This window comes from Thunnus albacares, chromosome 13 (assembly GCF_914725855.1).
Source record: "Thunnus albacares chromosome 13, fThuAlb1.1, whole genome shotgun sequence".
NCBI classification, from domain to species: Eukaryota; Metazoa; Chordata; class Actinopteri; order Scombriformes; family Scombridae; genus Thunnus; species Thunnus albacares.
Window position 1 is genome coordinate 31,708,057 of NC_058118.1, and position 24,289 is coordinate 31,732,345.

The following is a 24,289-nucleotide window of genomic DNA, read 5'->3' on the forward strand; positions in this document are numbered from 1 at the left end:
TATTTTCATATTTCAAACCAGGCAGCAGGTGTTTGCTGCTTCTTCTTTCTGTACTCGAGGCCATTTTCAGGAAGGTTTCCCCAAACTGAGCGTGTGCAGAAGTTTTCCTGTCTGTTGAACAAGTTGAGCTTTTAGCTTTGATTGTAAATGAAACTTCAGTCAGAAAGTTTTACAGCTGCAGGAGTTTAACAGTCTGCTGATGTTCAGAACAGATTCTGTGGGCAGAGAAAGAAGACTAGTATCTAGTGGGACTCTACTGAGAGAGGAGACAAATGTCATATTTCCATCATGTTTTCCATTGTGTGGTTTTATTCCAGCCCATTAACAAGCATCAGGAGGGCAAAATATTAGGAACACTTCAATATAACACAGTCCAGTACAGCAGCCCCACTACCACCTCAATAATAAATATAAAATACAATTATCACCTTTCTGACAACGTCAACAACAACTGAGAATGTAGAAGCTTTGTAAATGTAGAATTGATGGCAGAGCTGTTGTGTTGGATCGCATCAGACTGCACAGGTGTTCCTAATAAAGTGATCTCCAGTCATTGTACATTTAGAGTCTGGAGGGTTGTGAGGTCACAGGTCACGTTAGAAAAAGCCTTCAGGACTGGAACATGGGCTGTGTGGGAGTCGGTCCTGATGAGATGTGATATATCAGAGTTGAGGCTAACATTAGCAGTTCTGGAAGGTTTACCTGAGATCAGCTGCTCGTCATCTTGAAAAAGTGAAACATGTTGAAAATACAAACAGTTAAGTATCAGTCTGATAATTCAGCAGTTTTTCTGTATGAAGTGTCTGAATGGTTTTTGGATTGTGAGGATTTAATGAGATTATTCAGTTAGATTTCAGTGTTCGTTCGCTTGACATGTTAAGAGTGTCGAGTCATTACTGGTGTAAATATAACGAGAATTAAATGAAGCTGCAACTTAAAGCAGCTTCTGTCTGTTTGTCTCCATGTAGCAGCAGAAACCTGAATCACAGTCTGGTGATTTAAACATCAGCTCAAATAACAACAACAATAATAATAATAATAATAATAATAATGATCAACAGATGTCGACAGTCTGATCTTCTCTGGTCACAGAACTGAACTGGGATCAGCGAGCAGAAACTGGTTTGATGGTCTGAGACCACGTTCAGGCTCACAGGCTGTTAGAGGTCTGTTATATATTCTGGAGTCAGTCAGTCCCAGTTAGAGATGTGGCGGGAAACCTTTTTACAATAAACTGTGGTGAAACATTGTTTCTGACTGTGATTATTGTTGTTTTCAGAGACACTTTGAACACAGAGCAGCTGTTCTGTCTTCATCAGCAGTTTGATTCTGTTCAGACACGACGAAGCAGCTTTCTGCTGCTCACAGGCAGAATAACCAGAGAAGCAGGTCAGATCAGTCCAGATCCAACATCTCTGCTCAGGACTTTCTATATTAACCTGAGCTGCCAACACACTGAAGAGCAGCAGCTTACAGGTCTGAATGTTCTCTGCTGCTGTTTGTTACTGATGTGCCTTTTATAAATGAATTGAACTGTTAACACTTCATACAAAGTTCAACACTCCAGTATTTGAATTAGTTAAATAAGCTCCGACCTTCAAATCCATCCATTTCATCAGGAAAAATTCATGAATTTCAGACTATGAATGTGTTTCTATAAGAAACTCTGAGCTGCATTTAAAGTGATTTCCAGTCAACAAGCTGCTTTTCTTTACTGTTTAAACTGTATTTAATCAACTGTTTTCAAAGCTGCAACACACAGAATAATATTCAGTCAATAAAACACAAGCTGATCTTTGTGTCATTTATCTGTGTTTTAGCACTAATAGCAGGATTTCAGGAACTTGAATGATTATCATGATAATACTGTTAATCATGATATTTTGACCTGTGATAGTCATAGTGTGATATCAGCACATCCTCAGTCCAAGTCCTGCTTTAAAGGTAAGTAATACAATTTTAAAATCAGCTGTAAAATGTAAATGAAACCAGTGAAATGATGCTGACGGCTGAAACGTGTTTTCTGAAGACATTAAAACAGAAACACAGTTTTAAAAAGTCCAGGTTCAGGTTTGGATTTGAGGTTTAATTTAGAGACAATAAGTAAAAGTTCTTCTCTGTGGCGTCGATAACAAACTGTCTGAGTGTTCGGAGCCTCCAAACAACAACAAAATGTTATCAGGAGTAAAAAATGAACCGATTACATCAATAAAACACACAGTTAGTTCAAAAATGTAAAAATATCAATCTGTATACTTTTTCTTTTAACCTTCAATTCATTTTTAAATAAATATAAATAAAGATAATAATATTTAAATAAAGATAATTCAAGATCAAATAACTTCAGATGCTTTATTTCATTTGTTATAAATGATTAAATGTTTGTGAAATATGGAATAATTAGAAGAGTAAACCAAATGAAGTTTTAATTGAAAAGTATAAAACTTTATATTTCTTCTTACTCTACTAAGAAGTTTTGACTGTTTTTCAGGTTTCAGGTCTCTGTAGTTTAAAGTGATTTATATATAATATATATAATATAATATATATAAAGTATAAATACAGTATAAACTGTATATGACAACATTTCAGAAAAAAACAAACTTTGTCTCCTCCAGGCTGTGAAAACAAAAAGACAATAAAGACTAAATCTATTGAGAAAGAAAAGTGAATATAAATCTATTGTAGATGTGTGACACATGTTTTTAAACTAAGGGGTCAGTGTTTGTTATCAACTGGATGTGATGTCATGTCGTTGTCATTTTGGGCATACATGTTGGTGAAGAGATCCTGCTCCTAGTTCAGGGTTGCCAACTCTCACGCTTCACGCTGCCCAAACTATTCTCACACCAAAACATCGCCACAGCAACAGAGATGAACAGTCACAGTCTTTTTGCTAAAGAGTGATGCTTAAACTACGCGGATTATTTTTGTTCAGTTATACACAGGGCTGTAACGGAGACTAAACGCACATAAACGCCGTTTAACCACCTCCTAAACTCTGAAACAGCGTTTACACAGAAAGCTGTTAAAGGCTCAGAGCGGCTTTCTACCGCAGCTTCTGTTGTATCTTCTGGGAGCGCTCGTTTTGTTTTCGGGTTTGAACTTTGTATCCTTGTATGAGACACGGAGACAGCTGTTACTGTTAACGAGGGGTGACCAACAATCCACCGCCCGCTCCTGCTGCGCGGGTCTTTTAATCAAACAAACCCTCCGTGCTGAAGCCAGCAGGCAGACGAATGAATCAGAGTTCAGAGGATCATATATGACATTAACTGACGCGCAGCATCAAATAATAATGTCAGAAAAAGCAGCACAAAGTAAGAAGCTAGAAAAACTCTTCAGCAAAAAGTGGAGCTAAAGTTCTTTTAAATTGACATCAGTGATTTAACCGTCCAGTTTATCTATCTGTTGCTGCTTTAGCCTGACTGTTACTTTACAGTAACGTTAATGTTAATGTAACGTTAGCTTGATAGTTTAGATAGATGGGCTGATGATGCATCCCCGCTGTGTGTTTTGTCCACAATGTCTGTAATTAACATCATACAAGTTAAAGTTCTGCTTCATGCTCACTCAGATTTTTAAAGGAAGGCTTTTTATATTTTCAGAGTGAGTGAAGGAATCAGGAGAGAGGAGACAGAAGTGAGGAAGAGTTGCAGGATGTAATAATGTTGAAAGGAAAACAAGCAGAAAGTAAAGAACTTTCAAAAAGATTGAAAGAAAAAGTTTAATGATGAAAGAGAAACACAGAGGCCACGCAGGCGTCATCTGATAGACACCAACACATTCAAAGCAGAAAAACTGGTGAGGAAATTACAGCTGTATCTAGATGAATTACTGTTCTGGTAAATATTTTAAAGGCACAATCTGTTATTGGAATGTAGAGACATCCCACTAACACAAGTCAAAGAACAAGATTGAAACCTGCTATAAAATGACTTTTCATTCAGGCTGAATGAAATGATTGGACGGGATTATTACAGGCCTGCAACCGTCACACATACTGGATTTTCATTTGATTTATTGATGGCTGTCGGGATGTACAGAGAATTTCAACAACTATAACAAAAATGCTTCTAAAATGCATTAGATACCCTAGCTTTAAGGTAAGCCTATAATTCAGATTGTATTGGCTGCGTTACATATTGTATGTCGTGATATGACAAATTAGTTGGCAGATTTACTTCATCTAAGTGTCCTGCCATGAAAAAAATAGTGAAGAACACTGATGTACATATTTGGCTGAGTGACTGTGTGTGTGTGTAAACCCTTGTTATTGCCTTTTAACTTGTGAACATTCAAATAAACGTTGTAGTTTTGATATCGGGAACAACACATCTTTGACTTTCATTAGTGAATGAACCTGTGTGCCCTTTATTGGATTAGTGTTTGTCTACTACTGTGGTGTAGTCAGGCTGTATCCTTAAATCTGAGACCTCCCACTGCCACCACATGAGCAAACTGCATACTGTTTTACACCCTGATGGTCAACTGAGTCCAAATACGTGCACATGATTAAGTGTGTGCATGTAGTCCTGATTAAGCCCATGGCACCAGGACCTGAAGCAGGCAGTTCATGGTGAGAAGCCCACCAACATCCCTGAGTTGAGACTGTTCTGTGAGGAGGAACGAGCTCAAATTCCTCCAAGCTGATGTGCAGAGCTGATAAACAGTTACTGGAAACGTTTGGTTGAAGTTATGGCTGTAAAAGGGGGTCACACCAGTTACTGAAAGCAAGGGTTCACATACTTTTGCCTCCCACACATATGTTAGATTGGATAATTTTCCTCAATAAATTAATGAAAAAGATGAAAAAAATGTTGTCCTATTTGTTTAATTGGGTTCACTTTATCTAGTTTTAGGACTTGTGTAAATATCTGATCATGTTTTAGGTCATATTTATGCAGAAATACAGAAAATTCTAAAGCGTTCACAAACGTTCAAGCAGCTCTGTACTCGGCCTAACTGGTAAAACTCGTCTGGTCTCCCATGTTTGTCGCAGCCTGTGACACTAAACTTGTTTGTCAGAAGGTGTAACAGTTTGTGGAAGTGTCCATTTAGGGACCAGACTGTTTTTAGCTTTGCTTCTGGAGAGGTATACAGCTGTCTAGTTTAGGTTAACAATCTTTAGGGAAAGGGCTGGCTGAACAACATGCTTTCTCTACAAAAATACAAGATGATTGTATTTTTGTTTGTGTTTGAACATTTGTATAATTGTTACTGATGGTGTGATGGATTGTACAGCATCTACAACTGCTTCAACTAGTGACAATGTTTAATGCTTTCTTTATGTCTCTGTGCCTCTTTCCAATGAGGAAAATTTCCACCATCTGATGAGGATTTATACAGTCTGTCAATGTTTGACTTTAGCTGTTCCAGGTTCTTTATTCCAAAGGTCAGCGCTGTGTTGGGATCATATTTCTTTACCGTCACTTCTGGTTAAAGATGAATTCAGAGTTGAGACTGTTTGTGAAGCAACTGACATTTGAAGTCTTCCTGCTGTGAGTTACATGTTTGTTCTTCCTACGTTTGGTTTCCTGGTTGAAGCTGCTGATTAATTTCACCTTCACTCATCAGCTTGATGAAAATGATTTTCAGCATCTAAAGGTAACGTAAGCAACAGGTTTCATCATGTTTGTGTCAGCGGGGGTTAAAATGATGTGACACCAGTAGAGATGGTGCTAGTAGTGATTTATTATGTTGCTTTGTTGAATACTGGTGGAAGGTTTGAAACCTCGTTAATCTTCTTTGACTCTAATTAGCTTTGCTAACAAGATGCTGTTTAGACAACAGAAACATCAGAGGAAACTCTGGAAAAGCTTCATTAGTCAAAATTCAGCCTGTTGACACACTAAGTGGCCATAAAAATAGAAACACCTGAATAATACAATGAAATACAACAGTGATGCAATAAGTGTTAAGTTTTGTTGAGGTTCATTGGTTCTGTGGTTGTTGTTTTGGACTTAATTACTTTGAAAGATGTTTCCGATATTTAGTCAAGCTCATTTTCATATATAGAGGAGAGAAACTTATTACAAACACCTGGACAATATAAGACAATCCAGTACAGTTGTTAAACAGACCAGCAGCACTTGGACTATTGTAATTAATTATAATTATATTATAATTGTTTTGTTGGCTGCTACTGCTGGTCGTGTTAATTAGGATCAATCAGATCAAATGAGTGTCTGCAGCTTCCTGTGCTGAGCCTTTACTAAATATTACTGCATTCATCCTGCATTTTTCCATCATTTCTCAGTGGAAATCTTGTTGTATTGTTGAGTTTACATTTAATCAAGAATCAGACTAGTAGTTTCCACCAGTTAATGTGAATATCTGTTAATCATTAACCTGATATAATGAGCAGGTTTAACAGTCATGTAAGGACACACAGACACACCTGTATTATACAACCTGTTGATTCACCTTTAACGTTATAAAGTTTTATCAACTGGAACTTTTGGACTATTTATGATCTGATCAGTCACGTCAGAGGTGGTCTGTGATTTCCAGGAAGCCAAGTGTGTGAGAGAAGCTGCTGTTCTCTTTCTTTTAACTGTTCTTCTGTCCTCACTAAGTGTTAAGTTACACAACACACTTCCAGTAAAGGTTGAAGACAGCAGTTTGCCTTTGGAGCTTTAATGGAGGAAAAATGTGAAATCAATATTAAACAAATCCAATAATAGTATAAATCAGAAAAAGATGAGATACAATAAACAAGAGTGATAACAAAGGTGTTTGTCAGTAGTTAATATAGTAGACAGATACAAGATTAAAATTAAAAAGAGCAAAATACATAACAGTTAACCCAACAGTAAAAAATGACTCAGAGGGTTTAATTAGCAGCTCATTAGCCTCAGACAGCTCGTATGCTGCTAGCTTGGAAAGCATCTATGATGTAAAGAGAATCTACAGATGATGCAGCAACAAGAACATTTAGAGGGAGAATAAAAGATGCCTGTCAGTGTTTGCTCTGCTCAGTTTGAATAAAATGCTGGATGTTAGCATGTCAGTTAAACTAGCTGCTATAGAACGGTGTCAGTGTGGGTCGCTGCTAACACACAACACCCAACTGAGACCATGTGCTGGCTGAAGAATAGTGACATCACAAACCTCACAAATTACCTTCAATCAGCTTGTTTCAACAACTGTTGTATTTGACTGCAGTTGAGTTTCCTCCATCACTGCGTGTATTTCACAGCATCAGAGACAATAATGCAGGTCTTAATGAATGTTACCCCTGTGCCATACATTGTTCCACGTCTGCACTATTTTAACACTAATTCCAACAGTCAACCTTTCACTGTCTGTTGTTACTCTGAAAAATTACCTGCATATAACATGTAATATGTGCATCAATAATAATAAATGAGACTCAAATAAATACACAGCTGACACTGAGTGTTAAAGGCTCAATGTATGATGCTGCTGCTTTTCATAAATGAATGAAATAGATTATTAATAATATGCTGTTTAGTTGTGTTTAATGTTGAGCAGTAAAAGTAAACCATGTTTTAATAGATGTTCTGCAGTGAATTTATTGTTCATCAAACAGTAAAATGTGCTGCAGTTATATTAGGAACACTGTCACTAGCTAGCAAGTCAACAACAGCTCACCAACCTGACAGATACACATTTTATCAGCTTTCAACACGTCACTAACTGCACTTAAACACAGTCATGTGATTATGTTCTGACAGTTTGACATCAAATGAACTCAAACGGTTTCAAACAGTCTTGAGTTTGTTTGTGTAAAACATTTTATTCATTGTCAGAGAAGTTTAGTGTCAGTATGAAGGGTCGCCTCATTCAGTCACCTTTAAACTGGTGCATGTTTTAATAACCAGTATCATGCTGGTAGTGAGGGAGACTTTGTTTCACAGGTGGTATGGTTAGTGATTAACAGCTAATAAAAGTCATTAAATAATATTCTCTGGAATCTTTCTAATCTATATCACAGACAAACTGTTGAAAACATCTTTTCATTGATGATATTCAGTATTTTAACCAAGCTAAGAGCTGCAGCAATAGAAACTAAAGTTTATGTTGCTGCCAAACCTTCATTCAGTATCTTTATACTATATCAATATAAAATCAATGTCACATTATATAAACTACAAAGTGAATCACTGTCATCAAAACACAGTAAACTCTGTTTGTGGAATAATGACGGAGTTTAAACTACAATGTGATGCCTCATCACAGGAAGATCTTTGTTCTGCTGTACAGAACTGCATTTAGTGTTGAGTCAGACAGATTGTTCTCTCTTATTCTGCCTGTTTTAATCTTTACTGTACATGATGATGATGATGCTCCATTAATTCAACCATAAATCATGGAAACGTCTGTGCTTTGATCCTTATAATCTAACACTGATTGACAGACAACATTCCCACAAGATCAAATAGAATATAATACAGCTGTAGCAACTATAACAGAACCATAAATAAAGATAAAAATATGATGCATTGATGCTCTGAAATACAAACATTCATGTGATCTCGTGGCTCCTTCTAATCTCCTCGGGGATAAAAGAGAGAGAACACGTTTAGTGTCTGACAAACTTCACAAGTTTTGTTTCCACTGATATTTGTGAAAATTGTTGCATCAGTATCTTTATGTATATTCACTAAATCATCAGTTGAAATACATGTCAGGCCTCTGAGTGTGAATGCTGCTTAACTGTTATTAATCAATAAAGTGTCATTCAGTACAATCTCTAATTAAAACAGCAAGAAGTACAAATGACTCCATAGAAAACCAGAGTCCTCAGACTGATGATGAAGGACTGATGAAGGAGAATCAGCAGCAGTTTCTCTCTCTGTGTTTCCTCTGCAGGTGAAGCTACAAAGACTCTGTGACTGGTTGTGGATCTGAATTCACCTGGTGGGTATTTTTATTTCTTCTGCCACACAGCTGACTCCACCAGCAGCTCATCTCCATTAAATGTGCTCTATAGTGGTAAATGAAAAGCCAACAGAGAACTGGAAGCTTCTGAAAGTAAAACATTAAACATTAAACCTCAGTGGAAATGAAGAATAATGTCTTACTTTGCTGCCACCTGGTGGTTGAATCAAGAATGACGCCGTTGTAACTGCAGTGCTGGTGTGATGTGCAGCTTGTTGTAATGAATGAGCTTGTTGTTGTGTTTGTGTGAAGGTGCTTCTCTGCTATGGGTCAAAGTCAGAGCAGAGAGGAGGGAGTCCCTCCCTCTAAAAGCTCTCTGTGTGGGGAACATGACACCCAGACCAAAGCTCAGAGGTGAGATGAGGATCTCTAACTGTCCATCACTGTTCTCCACTCACATCACTCCACCATCATTATTCACACTCAGAGCTCTGTGTGTGTTGTGTTGAAGAACAACGAAGAAGTACAAGAAGCACAGACCAGACTCTGCTGGACCTGGACCTGGACCTGGACCTGGACCTGGACCTGGACCCAGCTGTGTGTCCATGAAGAGTGACTTGTCCATGGGGAAACCTGTAAATTTTAAACCTGGACAACCTGCTGATGGAAGGTCAGAATGTAAAGCTGCAAAGACTGAACAGACTTTTCATTTCTATCCAACATGCACATTTATCAGAGCTGTTGTTGTTTCAGGATCCAGCAGCAGAGACCAGACTCTCCTGGACCTGAACCCAGCTGTCTGTCCTTTAAGAGCGACCGGTCGAAGGAGGATTTCCTTAATTTTAAAGGAGGACGTCCATCTGCTGATCAGATGTAAGCTGTAACTGACAGTAAACGTTGGGTTATGCTAGAAAAGAACTGGTTTGTACGACATGTTGTCCGACCACGTCAGTGAAAAGCCGGCCGTCATAGAGAGGGAGGAGACGTGATAATCATTTAAATATGGGGATAACAGATCACATGTTCAGACAGTCTCTCCTGGAAGACATTCATGGTGTTGCACTCGCTTGTTCACATGAAAAGTGACATGATATGATTTATTTATACATTACAGACATAAAAAATATGTTAAAGTGAAAATACTTATTTCCAACATGGACCCAAGATGTTAAAAGACAAAACACAAGACATACAACATAAAACTGAATCACCACAAATTAAATAAAATAATAAACGCCCACATCAAAACACAAAGTACAACAAAGACAATTTGATGGCTGAAGTAAAAATGGAATTGCAGATTTCATTATAAACCTGTGACCATGTTCCATAAATAAGTCCTGACCTGACTTGTATAAGCTCCTCTCATTTTTAACAGCTGGATGTGTAACAGGAGGCTGTTCCACAACACGGCAGCAGCTTAAAAAAAGGAACTTCTGGCTACATTATTCACTGGAGGGACTTTATATGAACACACACTGGCCCTGGTGTTATAGCCATGCTGAGTATGTTCCATTGTTATCTGTAAAGTATTGAGGAGCAAACCCATTGATAATGTTGAACATATGATGCAGCTTCTCTTGTTCTACTCTGAGCTGTACTGGCAGCAGTCCTACACTTCTGAATTCATCACCAACATGAGTTAAACAGGATACATTTAATAAATACTGAATAATATTATTTTGCATCACCTGCAGTTTGTTCCTAAATTTAGATGTCAAACCACTGAACCAATCAGAACAGGCAGAATCAAACTGACACTGTACCAATGAGGACATGAGAAGTTTCTCAACAGAAAAGTCAAAAAGAGTCTTAGTCTGTAAAACAGGAACTGAAGTTTGCTGCCACTCTTAGATAATATTTTATCAACAACAGATTCACAGGACAGTGACTGGTCCAATATTATTCCTAAATATGAGACAAAATATTATAAAATTTCAGTTCCATTACAAAAGATTTTCAGTGTATTTGTTCTTGACGTCTTTGTTCCAAACAGGATTGACTGGGTTTTACCCAAATGTATTGAAAGCTTGTTATCCATGAGCCACTCTCTCACTCTTTCTGATTCATTACTAAGAGTTGTGAATTTCACTGACATCATTCCCAGATAGCAGTAATGCAGAATCATCAGCATACAGCAGCAGCTTGCATGTCACAGCAGCTGCCGTATCATTTATATACATAAGAAATAAAAGAGCCCCTAAAATAGAACCGTGCAGCACCACACATGTAATATCCTGAGGTTCTGATAGAACCACTTCAACATCACAGACTTGAGTTCTTCATGTAATGTAAGAAATAAACCATTTTACAGCAGTATGTCCAAACACCATGCACTGTAACTTTGACAACAGTACAGAATGATTCACTGTGTCAAAAGCTTTCTGCAAGTCAGCATAATTTCCTCCATCAAGGTTTTGTCTAATAAAATCAAACAAATGAATAAGACAGGTGTCAGTAGAGTCTGCTGCTGTAAAGCCAGACTGAAGCTCATACAACATATTGTATCTGACTAAATACTCCTCAACCTGCTCAAACACAAGACGTCCAAAAACCTCAGACATGACACCTGCCTACTTTCTCACTTTTTCACCTAAATGTAATTTTCATACTGGGAGCAGCCCAGTTCAACCAGTCTGATACAGGCAGACACTGAGCAGCTCCACTGGAGCAGCTGGAGGTTGTAGCTGCCTTGCTCCAGGGCACTTCAGCAGAGTACAGTGAGGGAGGGAGAGCTGTATGGAGGGTTGTTCAGAGCTTTTGGGACTAAACCAAACTGACTGATGAAGCAAAACACTGAGCTGAAAGCTACAAACAGACTGAGCTGTTGATTCTCAGTGGGATCAGCAGGACTAGTAAAGCTTTACCACTACAGGGAGTCATCTGATTCTCTGTTCACATCCAAATATCACTTGATGGACCTTTAGCTTGTGTTTGTCTCTGTGTGGACAGACATAATGTGAACTCATTCTTCATGATTCCTCGACAGAGTGGACCAGGAGAGCTCAGAGGTTCCCAGTGGTCAGTCTGCCCAGCAGCATCAAACACACCTGGACTCCATATTTATGGTCTGTACATGTACAACAAGTACTTTTACATCTATTCTGTTCACAATCATCTCCATGCTGCACTTTGTAGACCAGTGGATTGTCAGTCTGTCCAACATGGATCTGATGTTTGCTTCAAGATTTTAGTTTGATTGTGTCATTCATATAGTATTCTGTTCCAGCTGCTGGAGGAGAACATCTTCACCTTTGTGAAGAACGAGCTGAAGAAGATGCAGAAGGTTCTGAGTCCAGATTACTCAGAATGCCTCGAGGGTCAGAGGGAGGATGAGGAGGTGTTGGACGGTGAGGAGGAGCAGAGGAGCAGCAGCAGAGAGGCATTTTTGAAGATCACACTGCACTTCCTGAGGAGAATGAAGCAGGAGGAGCTGGCTGACTGTCTGCAGAGCAGTAAGAGGATTTCTATAAAGATTTAACATGATGGATAAATGAGACATTTACTGATGTCTCAACAGATGGAGGGAAATATGTTTTATATACTCATTCTTTGAGGGAATTAAATGTTTAAATATTTGCTTCATTCATTGATCCTATTTCTTGTGTGTTCATTCAGAAACTCCTGCTCCAGTTGGTCAACGTGAATTAAAGTCTAACCTGCAGAAGAAGTTCCAGTGTGTGTTTGAAGGGATTGCTAAAGCAGGAAACCCAACCCTTCTGAATCAGATCTACACAGAGCTCTACATCACAGAGGGAGGGACTGCAGAGGTCAATGATGAACATGAGGTCAGACAGATTGAAACAGCATCCAGGAAACCAGCCAGACCAGAAACAACCATCAGACAAGAAGACATCTTTAAAGCCTCACCTGGAAGAGATGAACCAATCAGAACAGTGATGACAAAGGGAGTGGCTGGCATTGGGAAAACAGTCTTAACACAGAAGTTCACTCTGGACTGGGCTGAAGACAAAGCCAACCAGGACATACACTTCACATTTCCGATCACGTTCAGAGAGCTAAATGTGCTGAAAGAGAAAAAGTACAGTTTGGTGGAACTTGTTCATCACTTCTTTACTGAAACCAAAGACGCAGGAATCTGCAGGTTTGAAGAGTTCCAGGTTGTGTTCATCTTTGATGGTCTGGATGAGTGTCGACTTCCTCTGGATTTCCACAACACTAAGATCCTGACTGATGTTACAAAGTCCACCTCAGTGGATGTGCTGCTGACAAACCTCATCAGGGGGAAACTGCTTCCCTCTGCTCGCCTCTGGATAACCACACGACCTGCAGCAGCCAATCAGATCCCTCCTTGGTGTGTTGACATGGTGACAGAGGTCAGAGGGTTCACTGATCCACAGAAGGAGGAGTACTTCAGGAAGAGATTCAGAGATGAGAAGCAGGCCAGCACCATCATCTCCCACATCAAGACATCACGAAGCCTCCACATCATGTGCCACATCCCAGTCTTCTGCTGGATCACTGCTACAGTTCTGGAGGATCTGTTGAAAAGCAGAGAGGGAGGAGAGCTGCCCAAGACCCTGACTGAGATGTACATCCACTTCCTGGTGGTTCAGTCCAAACTGAAGAATGTCAAGTATGATGGAGGAGCTGAGACAGAGCCACACTGGAGTCCAGACAGCAGGAAGATGATTGAGTCTCTGGGAAAACTGGCTTTTGAGCAGCTGCAGAAAGGCAACCTGATCTTCTATGAATCAGACCTGACAGAGTGTGGCATTGATATCAGAGCAGCGTTAGTGTACTCAGGAGTGTTCACACAGGTCTTTAAAGAGGAGAGAGGGCTGTACCAGGACAAGGTGTTCTGCTTCGTCCATCTGAGTGTTCAGGAGTTTCTGGCTGCTCTTCATGTCCATCTGACATTCATCATGTCTGGAGTCAATCTGCTGGCAGAACAACGAACAACATCACAGAAGTCTGAAACTAAACAAAAATATACAGAGCCACGTTTCTACCAGAGCGCTGTGGACAAGACCTTAAAGAGTCCAAATGGGCACCTGGACTTGTTCCTCCGCTTTCTCCTGGGTCTTTCACTGCAGACCAATCAGACTCTCCTACGAGGTCTGCTGACACAGACAGGAAGTAGCTCACTGACCAGTCAGGAAACAGTCGAGTACATCAAGAAGAAGATCAGTGAGAATCTGTCTGCAGAGAGAAGCATCAATCTGTTCCACTGTCTGAATGAACTTAATGATCATTCTTTAGTGGAGGAGATCCAACAGTCCCTGAGATCAGGAAGTCTCTCCACAGATAAACTGTCTCCTGCTCAGTGGTCAGCTCTGGTCTTCATCTTACTGTCATCAGAAAACGATCTGGACATGTTTGACCTGAAGAAATACTCTGCTTCAGAGGAGGCTCTTCTGAGGCTGCTGCCAGTGATCAAAGCCTCCAACAAAGCTCTGTAAGTGCAAAGATAGTTATTTATTGATTGATTTATCGATTTATTGAAAAGATATTCAAAGAAATATATTCAAGATGGGAGAAAAATACGTATTTAAGTATGTTTCCACATTTGTTCTCCAGACTAAGTGGTTGTAACCTCTCAGAGAGAAGCTGTGCAGCTCTGTCCTCAGTTCTCAGCTCCCAGTCCTCCAGTCTGAGAGAGCTAGACATGAGTAACAACAACCTGCAGAGTTCAGGAGTGAAGCTGCTGTCTGCTGAACTGGAGAGTCCACACTGTTCACTGGAAACTCTCAGGTCAGAATTCATCAACCTGCACAACTGATCACCATCTATTGATATATTTTCGTTAGTTTTTTTCTGTCTCCTGAAATACAAGAGAGGAGTTTTAGATTCAAAAACTGAATGAAGAATTGTGTTATTGGCCCAAAGTAACACACATGCAGACAGTAATTCAGTTAACAGTGTTTTGGTAACAGTTATAGTTTCTTTTAATTTCAGAGCAGTATCTGTGCTGGGATGATAGTGATTTTTAGGCACAATGGTGATATGACAGTGCACGCTAGCTGTTATGTGGTTAACTACCATTTGATTCTTCTTTTGTTTCATACAACCTTTAAACTCTGGATGATTCCTGAAACTGTGTGAAGTATAGTCAGTGAGTATGAGTGAAGGAGTCAGAAATGTTTTCTTACTGTTCCACAACCTTCAGTCCTTATATGCCACATTAGTTGGGATTCCTGATCTGTATTCAACTGCGAGCATCTGAGATGGAGTCATTTACCTCTGTGACATGTTGGAGGTTTGATCTTCTTACAAACTGTAGTCAGAGTTTGTCACCTGCAGCTCTTCATCTTATCAGCTCATTGTGGCTGCTTCTTCTTTTACTATTCTTTATTTAGACCTATTTTTAGCAGTGAAGAGTTAGCAGATGCTAACATCATGTTGACTAAGGTTACAAAAAGCTGGAACTGCCTCACAATACAAACCTTACTGTGGTTGGCCATTTGAATTTAGAAGTAGTGACTGGAAGTATTAAGTTTAACTTTAAAGATTACAGAAACATATTGGTGATAATAGTAATAAACACACTACCTTCCAGTCCTGCAGTGATCTTAGATCATGTGACATGTATGTTGTTTTGTGCGTCTGCAGGCTGTCAGGATGTCTGATCACAGAGGAAGGCTGTGCTTCTCTGGCCTCAGCCCTGAGCTCCAACCCCTCCCATCTGAAAGAGCTAGATCTGAGTAACAACAACTTGCAAAGTTCAGGAGTGAAGCTGCTGTCTGCTGGACTGGAGAGTCCACACTGTGCACTGGAAACTCTCAGGTCAGAATTCATCAACCTGCTGAACTGATCACTATTTAAACTGTGATTTATATGAGTTGATAAACACCTGGACATTTTCTCTACTCAAATTATTTTCAGACCAGTTGTGTGTTTAGACCCTGTGAATAACTTTCTACTAATATATTTCCATTTGTTTTGTTCTGTCTCCGCTGTTGGAACCTGAAATACGAGAGAGGAGTTTTAGATTCAAAAACTGAATGAAGAACTGTGTAATTGGCCCAGAGTAAAACACATACAGACAGTTATTCAGTGACCAGTGTTTTGGTAACAGTTGTAGTTTCTTTTAATTTCAGAGCAGTATCTGTGCTGGGATGACAGTGATTTTTAGTCACAATGGTGATATGACAGAGCACCCCAGCTGTTATGTGGTTAACCACCATTTAATTCTTCTTTTGTTTCAAACAACCTTAAAACTCATGATTACTGAAAATGTATGAAGTAGAGTCAGTGAGTGTGAGTGAAGGAGTCAGAAATGCTTCCTTGCTATTAGTTTTTATATTTATTTCCACAACCTTCAGTCCTTATATGCCACATTAGTTAGGATTCCTGTTCTGTATTCAACTGTGAGCATCTGAGACGGAGTCATTTACCTCTGTGACGTGTTGGAGGTTTGAAGTTTTTACAAACTGTAGTCAGAGTTTGTCACCTGCAGCTCTTCATCTTATCAGCTCATTGTGGCTGCTTCTTCTTTTACTATTCTTTATTTAGACCTATTTTTAGCAGTGAAGAGTTAGCAGACACTAACATCATGTTGACTAAGGTTACAGAAAGCTGGAACTGCCTCACAATACAAACCTTACTGTGGTTTGCCATTTGAATTTAGAAGTAGTGACTGGAAGTATTAAGTTTAACTTTAAAGATTACAGAAACATACTAGTGATGAAAGTAATAAAGACACTACCTTCATGTCCTGCAGTGATCTCAGATCATGTGACATATATGTTGTTTTCTGTGTGTTCAGTCTGTCAGGATGTCTGATCACAGAGGAAGGCTGTGCTTCTCTGGCCTCAGCTCTGAGCTTCAACCCCTCCCATTTGAGAGAGCTGAATCTGAGCTACAATCATCCAGGAGTCTCGGGAGAGAAGCTGTCTGCTGGACTGGAGGATCCACACTGGAGACTGGACACTCTCAGGTATGGACAGACGGATGGACTCTCTCAGGTATGGACCAACTCAGTCTCACAGCAATTCGTGAAATAGTCATGTAATTTAATCTATCTATTTGTGTACATTGACACGATTTTTCCATTTATTTCTTGACAGTCAGCACAACTTTCAAACTAATGTATTTCAATTGGAAGTAGGTTTTGTTCCTGCAGCAGGTTTTTTTCTGTCAGTTGGGACTCGGGAGCTCAGAGGCTGTATTGTTTGTTTCTCATTTGTTCTTCATTTTTAAATTATAACCGCTACATCACTCAACATTTAATCAAAAGATTTTATCCTTGTTTTTATTTTTTTACTCTAATATTACCAGTCTGGTGGGACTGGGGTATTTTCCTCACTGTCAATTTTAATATCTTTAACATTTCTCAACACTAAACAAGAAGGTGTCCTTGATAACTCAACAATACGAAAGGTTATGACCATCCGTTTTAATTATTTCAGCTTTGATTCTGAGAAATCAAGTTTTCTTGTCAGTTTTGGACGATAGTGGAAGCAGTTACGGTAGCCTACCCATGATCCTCAGCGACTGTTACTATGGTGAAGATGCCAGCTAAAGCCATGACATAAATTATATTCAGTATAGCATTATAGAGTACTGAAGATTGGTGGTTACAATCAGGAACAACATACTGTACTGTACATTGAAATGTAAAGAATATATTTGAATTTGAAGCTTTGTGATTGGCTGATTTCATGAGGCAATGCAGTTTGGGACTCGTTGTTGAGTAAAGCTTTATCATGTAGGTACACAGTCCTCTAGAGTTTTTATTTCAACCCAGCTGTTATTTGTTTGTACCGATGAACTGATCAGCCGGGAGAGTTTCAGGCCCATTAACTGTTGGAAATGTTTAAACAGGACGTCATGAAACAGTTCATCTAGGAAAATAAATGAGATTACTTTTTCTACTTTTTCTACTTTCACTGTTTTTGTGTGACGATTGTTATCACAGCTCTTTGTTGATAAAAAAAAAAGCTTTTTTAAGAAAAGAATGAGATTACTTCCCAGTGGCCCAGAGTAACTCCTCCAACTTTGCATACTGAATTTATTTGTAAGCCTACTTTTCAAGTTATTATTATTATTATTATTATTTGTGAGCCAATGGGCTATCTATAGGAAGGTGTGAATTTTGTGATGATTAATATATATATATATTCTTGATAAAAAAATTCATACACATACACACACACACACACACACACACACACACACACAGATATATATATATATATATATATATATTTATATACACTATGTTGCCAAAAGTATTGGCTCACCTGCCTGGACTCGCATATGAACTTAAGTGACATCCCATTCTTAATCCATAGGGTTTAATACGACGTTGGTCCACCCTTTGCAGGTATAACAGCTTCAACTCTTCTGAGAAAGCTTTCCACAAGGTTTAGGAGTGTGTTTATGGGAATTTTTGACCATTCTTCCAGAAGCGCATTTGTGAGGTCACACACTGATGTTGGATGAGAAGGCCTGGCTCTCAGTCTCCGCTCTAATTCATCCCCAAGGTGTTCTATCGGGTTGAGGTCAGGACTCTGTGCAGGCCAGTCAAGTTCATCCACACCAAACTCAGTCATGTTGGAACAGGAAGGGGCCATCCCCAAACTGTTCCACAAAGTTGGGAGCATGGAATTGTCCAAAATCTCTTGGTATGCTGATATCCTCCTCTGATAATATACATATATATATATATATATATATATATATATATATATATATATAGAGAGAGAGAGAGAGAGAGAGAGAGAGAGAGAGAGAGAGAGAGGAAGCTGGTCCGTAGAGGCAGAGGAGGTTGCCCATCTTCTATTTTTGAGAGGCAACAGGGAGATCAAAATATAAAAAGAATACTTGGTTGAAATAAACCATTACCAAATTTCATTATCATTTAAAAAATATTTATTCTCTCTTTGTTGGAAGAAATCCATTATTGAAATTCTGATTAAAATGCTTCAACAGTGAACAGGAGGAGAAAGAGCAGTGTGTGTGAGGTGGTGTTGGGGAGCAGTGGGAGGGGAGTGGGGGGGCAGAGGAGGACGGGCTCCTGCTGTCCTCCTCAGGGCGGATCTCTTACATCAATTTAAAGTTTGGACACACCTTCTCATTCAAAGAGTTTTCTTTATTTTCATGACTATGAAAATTGTAGATTCACACTGAAGGCATCAAAACTATGAATTAACACATGTGGAATTATATACTTAACAAAAAAGTGTGAAACAACTGAAAATATGTCTTATATTCTAGTTTCTTCAAAGTAGCCACCTTTTGCTTTGATTACTGCTTCGCACACTCTTGGCATTCTCTTGATGAGCTTCAAGAGGTAGTCACCTGAAATGGTCTTCCAACAGTCTTGAAGGAGTTCCCAGAGATGCTTAGCTCTTGTTGGCCCTTTTGCCTTCACTCTGCGGTCCAGCTCACCCCAAACCATCTCGATTGGGTTCAGGTTCGGTGACTGTGGAGGCCAGGTCATCTGGCGCAGCACCCCATCACTCTCCTTCTTGGTCAAATAGCCCTTACACAGCCTGGAGGTGTGTTTGGGGTCATTGTCCTGTTGAAAAATAAATGATGGTCCAACTAAACGCAAACCGGATGGAATAGCATGCCGCTGCAAGATGCTGTGGTAGCCATGCTGGTTCAGTATGCCTTCAATTTGGAATAAATCCCCAACAGTGTCACCAGCAAAGCACCCCCACACCATCACACCTCCTCCTCCATGCTTCACGGTGGGAACCAGGCATGTAGAGTCCATCCGTTCACCTTTTCTGCGTCGCACAAAGACACGGTGGTTGGAACCAAAGATCTCAAATTTGGACTCATCAGACCAAAGCACAGATTTCCACTGGTTTAATGTCCATTCCTTGTGTTCTTTAGCCCAAACAAGTCTCTTCTGCTTGTTGCCTGTCCTTAGCAGTGGTTTCCTAGCAGCTATTGTACCATGAAGGCCTGATTCATACAGTCTCCTCTTAACAGTTGTTCTAGAGATGTGTCTGCTACTAGAACTCTGTGTGGCATTGACCTGGTCTCTAATCTGAGCTGCTGTTAACCTGCGATGTCTGAGGCTGGTGACTCGGATGAACTTATCCTCCGCAGCAGAGGTGACTCTTGGTCTTCCCTTCCTGGGGCGGTCCTCATGTGAGCCAGTTTCTTTGTAGCGCTTGATGGTTTTTGCGACTGCACTTGGGGACACTTTCAAAGTTTTCCCAATTTTTCGGACTGACTGACCTTCAGTTCTTAAAGTAATGATGGCCACTCGTTTTTCTTTACTTAGCTGCTTTTTTCTTGCCATAATACAAATTCTAACAGTCTATTCAGTAGGACTATCAGCTGTGTATCCACCTGACTTCTGCACAACACAACTGATGGTCCCAACCCCATTTATAAGGCAAGAAATCCCTCTTATTAAACCTGACAGGGCACACCTGTGAAGTGAAAACCATTTCAGGTGACTACCTCTTGAAGCTCATCAAGAGAATGCAGAGTGTGTGCAAAGCAGTAATCAGAGCAAAAGGTGGCTACTTTGAAGAAACTAGAATATAAGGCGTATTCTCAGTTGTTTTACACTTTTTTGTTAAGTACATATTTCCACATGTGTTAATTCATAGTTTTGATGCCTTCAGTGTGAATCTACAATGTCAATAGTCATGAAAAGAAAGGAAACTCATTGAATGAGAAGGTGTGTCCAAACTTTTGGTCTGTACTGTACATGGATTAAAATGAACAGATTCATTTCATTTATTTTATTAAGCTACATAACAGTTTAGATTTTTTTAGTATAGCTACATTACAGACTGAATAACATCATTTACTGCATCTCTCTGTCAGTGAGGTTTTTGTTTTGTGAGATAAAAAGAGTTAGTGGAGCTTTGAGTTGAGATTATTTTGTCACAGTACAGTCAGGTAGGTGTGTTGAAGCTGAGCTGCTGCTGTTCCAGCTGCAGAATGATCTACTGCGTCCTCTCGTCCTCACAAGTTTGTACTACTGAGTCCAACTTGCCACGTCTGAACTAGCAAGTACACAAGTCCCAACTTGGTGTATTTGGTATTGAGGATATATCAAGTACGTCATATATAAGATATATGCACATATTTTTTCCAGCTGGCTGAGGAGACTATTATGCATGCAAGCATAGATTGTACTAAATATGATCAATAAAGACAATATATGAAGGAAGAACTCAGGAAGACTGGACTTCAGGAGCTCAGTGTTAAAACTTTAATGAACCTGCCAAGTGGGTGCAGCAGTAGTTTTCTTTGAGTTTATTAGACAGACAGGATTAATGTGTAGGATTTAATCTCTGGTCCACACCCCGGAGCAGAAGGTGGCGGTAATGCACCTAATACGCTGGTTGACAACCGCCGTTATAAACTAGAAACAAGAAGATTTTTTTTTCCAAACAGAGTGATACCTCCTGTCAGCCGAGGGGTTTCCTATCTGTGCAGCCGAACACAGCAGCTCCTCCGCGAACTGTTTCACCCTGACGGTCCCGGTGTTTCCTCCGCAGGCTGCACTTCACTCAGCTGCCCGACAGACCCGCTGCTTCTTCCCGCTTTAACCTGAATAACAAATCGGGGCTCGGTGCTCCGGTTGGATCCACATGGAGAGCCGAGGCTAACGTTAGCTGAGAGGCTAGCGGAGCGTTAGCCGCAGCATGTTATGAAGCACAGCCAGCTAGCACAGCCAGCTAGCACAGCCAGCTAGCACAGCCAGCTAGCACAGCCAGCTAGCACAGCCAGCTAGCCTCAGAGAAACAGAGAGAGTAGTTGGCAGTTACACGTTTCTTTTGGCATTAAGTGCATTTAAAGGCTAAATGATTTAGCAGCAAGATGGACGGTGGATAAAGAGGAAGGGTGGAGCAGAGAGAGAGAAAGACGGGTAAACTAACGTGCTAGCTAGCTAACGTAGCTTATGTTACTGATGCGTCATCATCGTCTCGTCAATGCTAAAGCTAATTAGCATATGTAGTCTAGTTAATGTGGTCAATACTATTATAAAATTCATGTGTTTTGGTGAAAGTTTCAGTGAGTGAGTTCATACTTTGAGCTGATAATTTAAAATGACTGAGACAACACAACGTCTTCTGTCACTATTCAGGCTGCTGTCATTTGTTGGAACTTAAAGATGTGTGTTATTTAATGTTTGTGTTGGTTAAAGGACTATTTGAACCTTTGATGGTTAACTGTTAGTGTATATCAGTAAACTGAGGAGGGTGTTGTGCTCTTGCTTGTTTCTTTTTGAAGGTGTAGAGAGCAGCGTTGGTGCCACAGTAGTAGTAGTGTCGTCTCCCTCCTTAATGATATGTACCTTTGGTTTTATTTCAGCTTCATAACACTACATTGTACTAAGCAGCTGTTGGCTCATTAGTTTGTTATTCACATGCACTAAAATTCAGCAGAATGCAGGAAATCAAGTCTTTGTAAGTAAAGTTTTCCTAGTGGGGACCCCCAGACCCCCCGCTGATAAACTGGTCTGACTGGAGCTATATTTCCCAGCCTGAATGATTTTCCCAGTCCGGCCCTGCTGTATAATGTTATACTGAATATAGTTTATGTCACAGCTTTAGCGTCTTCACCATAGTAACGGTGGCTGAGGATCATGGGTAGGCTAATGTAGCCGCTTCCGCTATCATCCAAAACTGACAAGAAAACTAGCCTCTCAGCTAACGTTAGCCTCGGCTCTCCATGTGGATCCAACCGGAGCACCGAGCCCCGGTTTGTTATTCAGGTTAAAGCGGGAAGAAGCAGCGGGTCTGTCGGGCAGCTGAGTGAAGTGCAGCCTGCGGAGGAAACACCGGGACCGTCAGGGTGAAACAGTCCACAACCTTTCATATTGTTGAGTTATCAAGGACGCCTTCATGTTTTATGTTGAGAAATGTTAAAAATATTAAAATCAACAGTGAGGAAAATACTCAAACGCAGCGCGTCCTCTCCGGTCCCACCAGATTGCTAATATTAGAATAAAAACATGAAAACAAGGATCAAATCTCTTGATTAAATGTTGAGTGATGTAGCGGTTATAGTTTAAAAATGAAGAACAAATGAGAAAAAACAATCCAGCCTCTGAGCTCCCGAGTCCCAACTGACAGAAAAAAACCTGCTGCAGGAACGAAACCTGCTTCCACCTGAAATACATTAGTTTGAAAATCCTGCTGACTGTCACCAAAAAAAAGGAAAAATCGTGTCAATGAACACGAAGAGATTAAATTTAGTGAATATTTCACTGATTACTGTGAGACTGAGACAGACAGGTGGACACTCTCAGGTGAGGACAGACAGGTGGACACTCTCAGGTGAGGACAGACAGGTGGACGCTCTCATGTGAGGACAGACAGGTAGACACTCTCAGGTAAGGACAGACAGGTGGACGCTCTCAGGTGAGGACAGACAGGTGGACACTCTCAGGTGAGGACAGACAGGTGGACAGTAAATCAGCTCAAACTCTTGAGACTGCAGCTGATTGTCAGCTGTAACCATCATGCAGGAATGTTCCACCTGTGTGAGGAAATAACTTGTCAGTCGTCCAAAGATTGTTGAGGAAAGACAAACAGAAACAGGCGGTTTATCATTTTCATGTTAGTGTGAATCAGTTTAAACAGTCCTGTCATCTGTTCACAATACAAACTGCTGAGTCTGACAAGAAAAAGTCTCATTGTTGACATGATTTGACTTTGAGACGCCTGTTTCTGATTGGCTGAATGTAGCTGCTGTCGATAGTCGTCGTGCCATGTGATGGACGGTTGTGTTGCCTAGCAACAGCAAAGCAGCTCAGTGTGATGAGGATCAGAGCTGCTTTTTCTAGAGTGATATCATGTCCATGTTTGCATGCTGAAAGAGAACGTGCTGCTCTGACCCCCCTCCTCCTTTCAGGCTGCAGCCTGCTGGAGTCCGATGGTTGACACCAGGTCTGAGGAAGTGTAAGTGTGTTTTTCATTTCATTCATCAAAACAAAGCTCATTCACATCCTACTGAGGATGAAGATGATGTCATCATCAAACAGATGATAGATCAATAACTGCAGCTGTATTGTGTCTCGTTCTCTCCATCAGATTTCTGTCGACTCACACTGGATCCAAACACAGTAAACAGAAACCTCAAACTGTCTGACAACAACAGGAAGGTGACACATGTGAAGGAGGATCAGTCATATCCTGATCATCCAGACAGATTTGATTACTGGCATCAGCTGCTGTGTAGAAATGATCTGACTGGTCGCTGTTACTGGGAGGTCGAGTGGAGAGGAAGAGTTAATATATCAGTGAGTTACAGAGGAATCAGCAGGAAAGGAAACAGTGTTGACTGTTTGTTTGGATTTAATGATCAGTCCTGGAGTCTGTTCTGCTCTGATGTTGGTTACTCTGTCCGTCACAATAACAGAAAAACATTCATCTCCTCCTCCTCCTCCTCCTCCTCTGTCTCTAACAGAGTAGCAGTGTATGTGGACTGTCCTGCTGGCACTCTGTCCTTCTACAGAGTCTCCTCTGACACACTGATCCACCTCCACACCTTC

At 40.2% G+C, this 24,289-nt stretch overlaps 1 protein-coding gene across 1 annotated transcript in view; it reads left to right on the forward strand.

Annotated features, from left to right (window-relative positions):
• The first annotated feature begins 8,683 nt into the window (after positions 1-8,683).
• The window catches only part of LOC122995881 (NLR family CARD domain-containing protein 3-like), a 31,865-nt gene continuing 16,259 nt past the window's right edge, over positions 8,684-24,289 (forward strand). The window contains exons 1-8 of the mRNA XM_044371265.1: positions 8,684-8,886; positions 9,160-9,253; positions 9,372-9,517; positions 9,601-9,720; positions 11,837-11,915; positions 12,077-12,302; positions 12,466-14,266; positions 14,389-14,562. Coding sequence (XP_044227200.1) covers positions 9,173-9,253; positions 9,372-9,517; positions 9,601-9,720; positions 11,837-11,915; positions 12,077-12,302; positions 12,466-14,266; positions 14,389-14,562 — 2,627 coding nt within the window. The 5' untranslated portion in view covers positions 8,684-8,886; positions 9,160-9,172. The remainder of the gene's footprint in view (positions 8,887-9,159; positions 9,254-9,371; positions 9,518-9,600; positions 9,721-11,836; positions 11,916-12,076; positions 12,303-12,465; positions 14,267-14,388; positions 14,563-24,289) is intronic.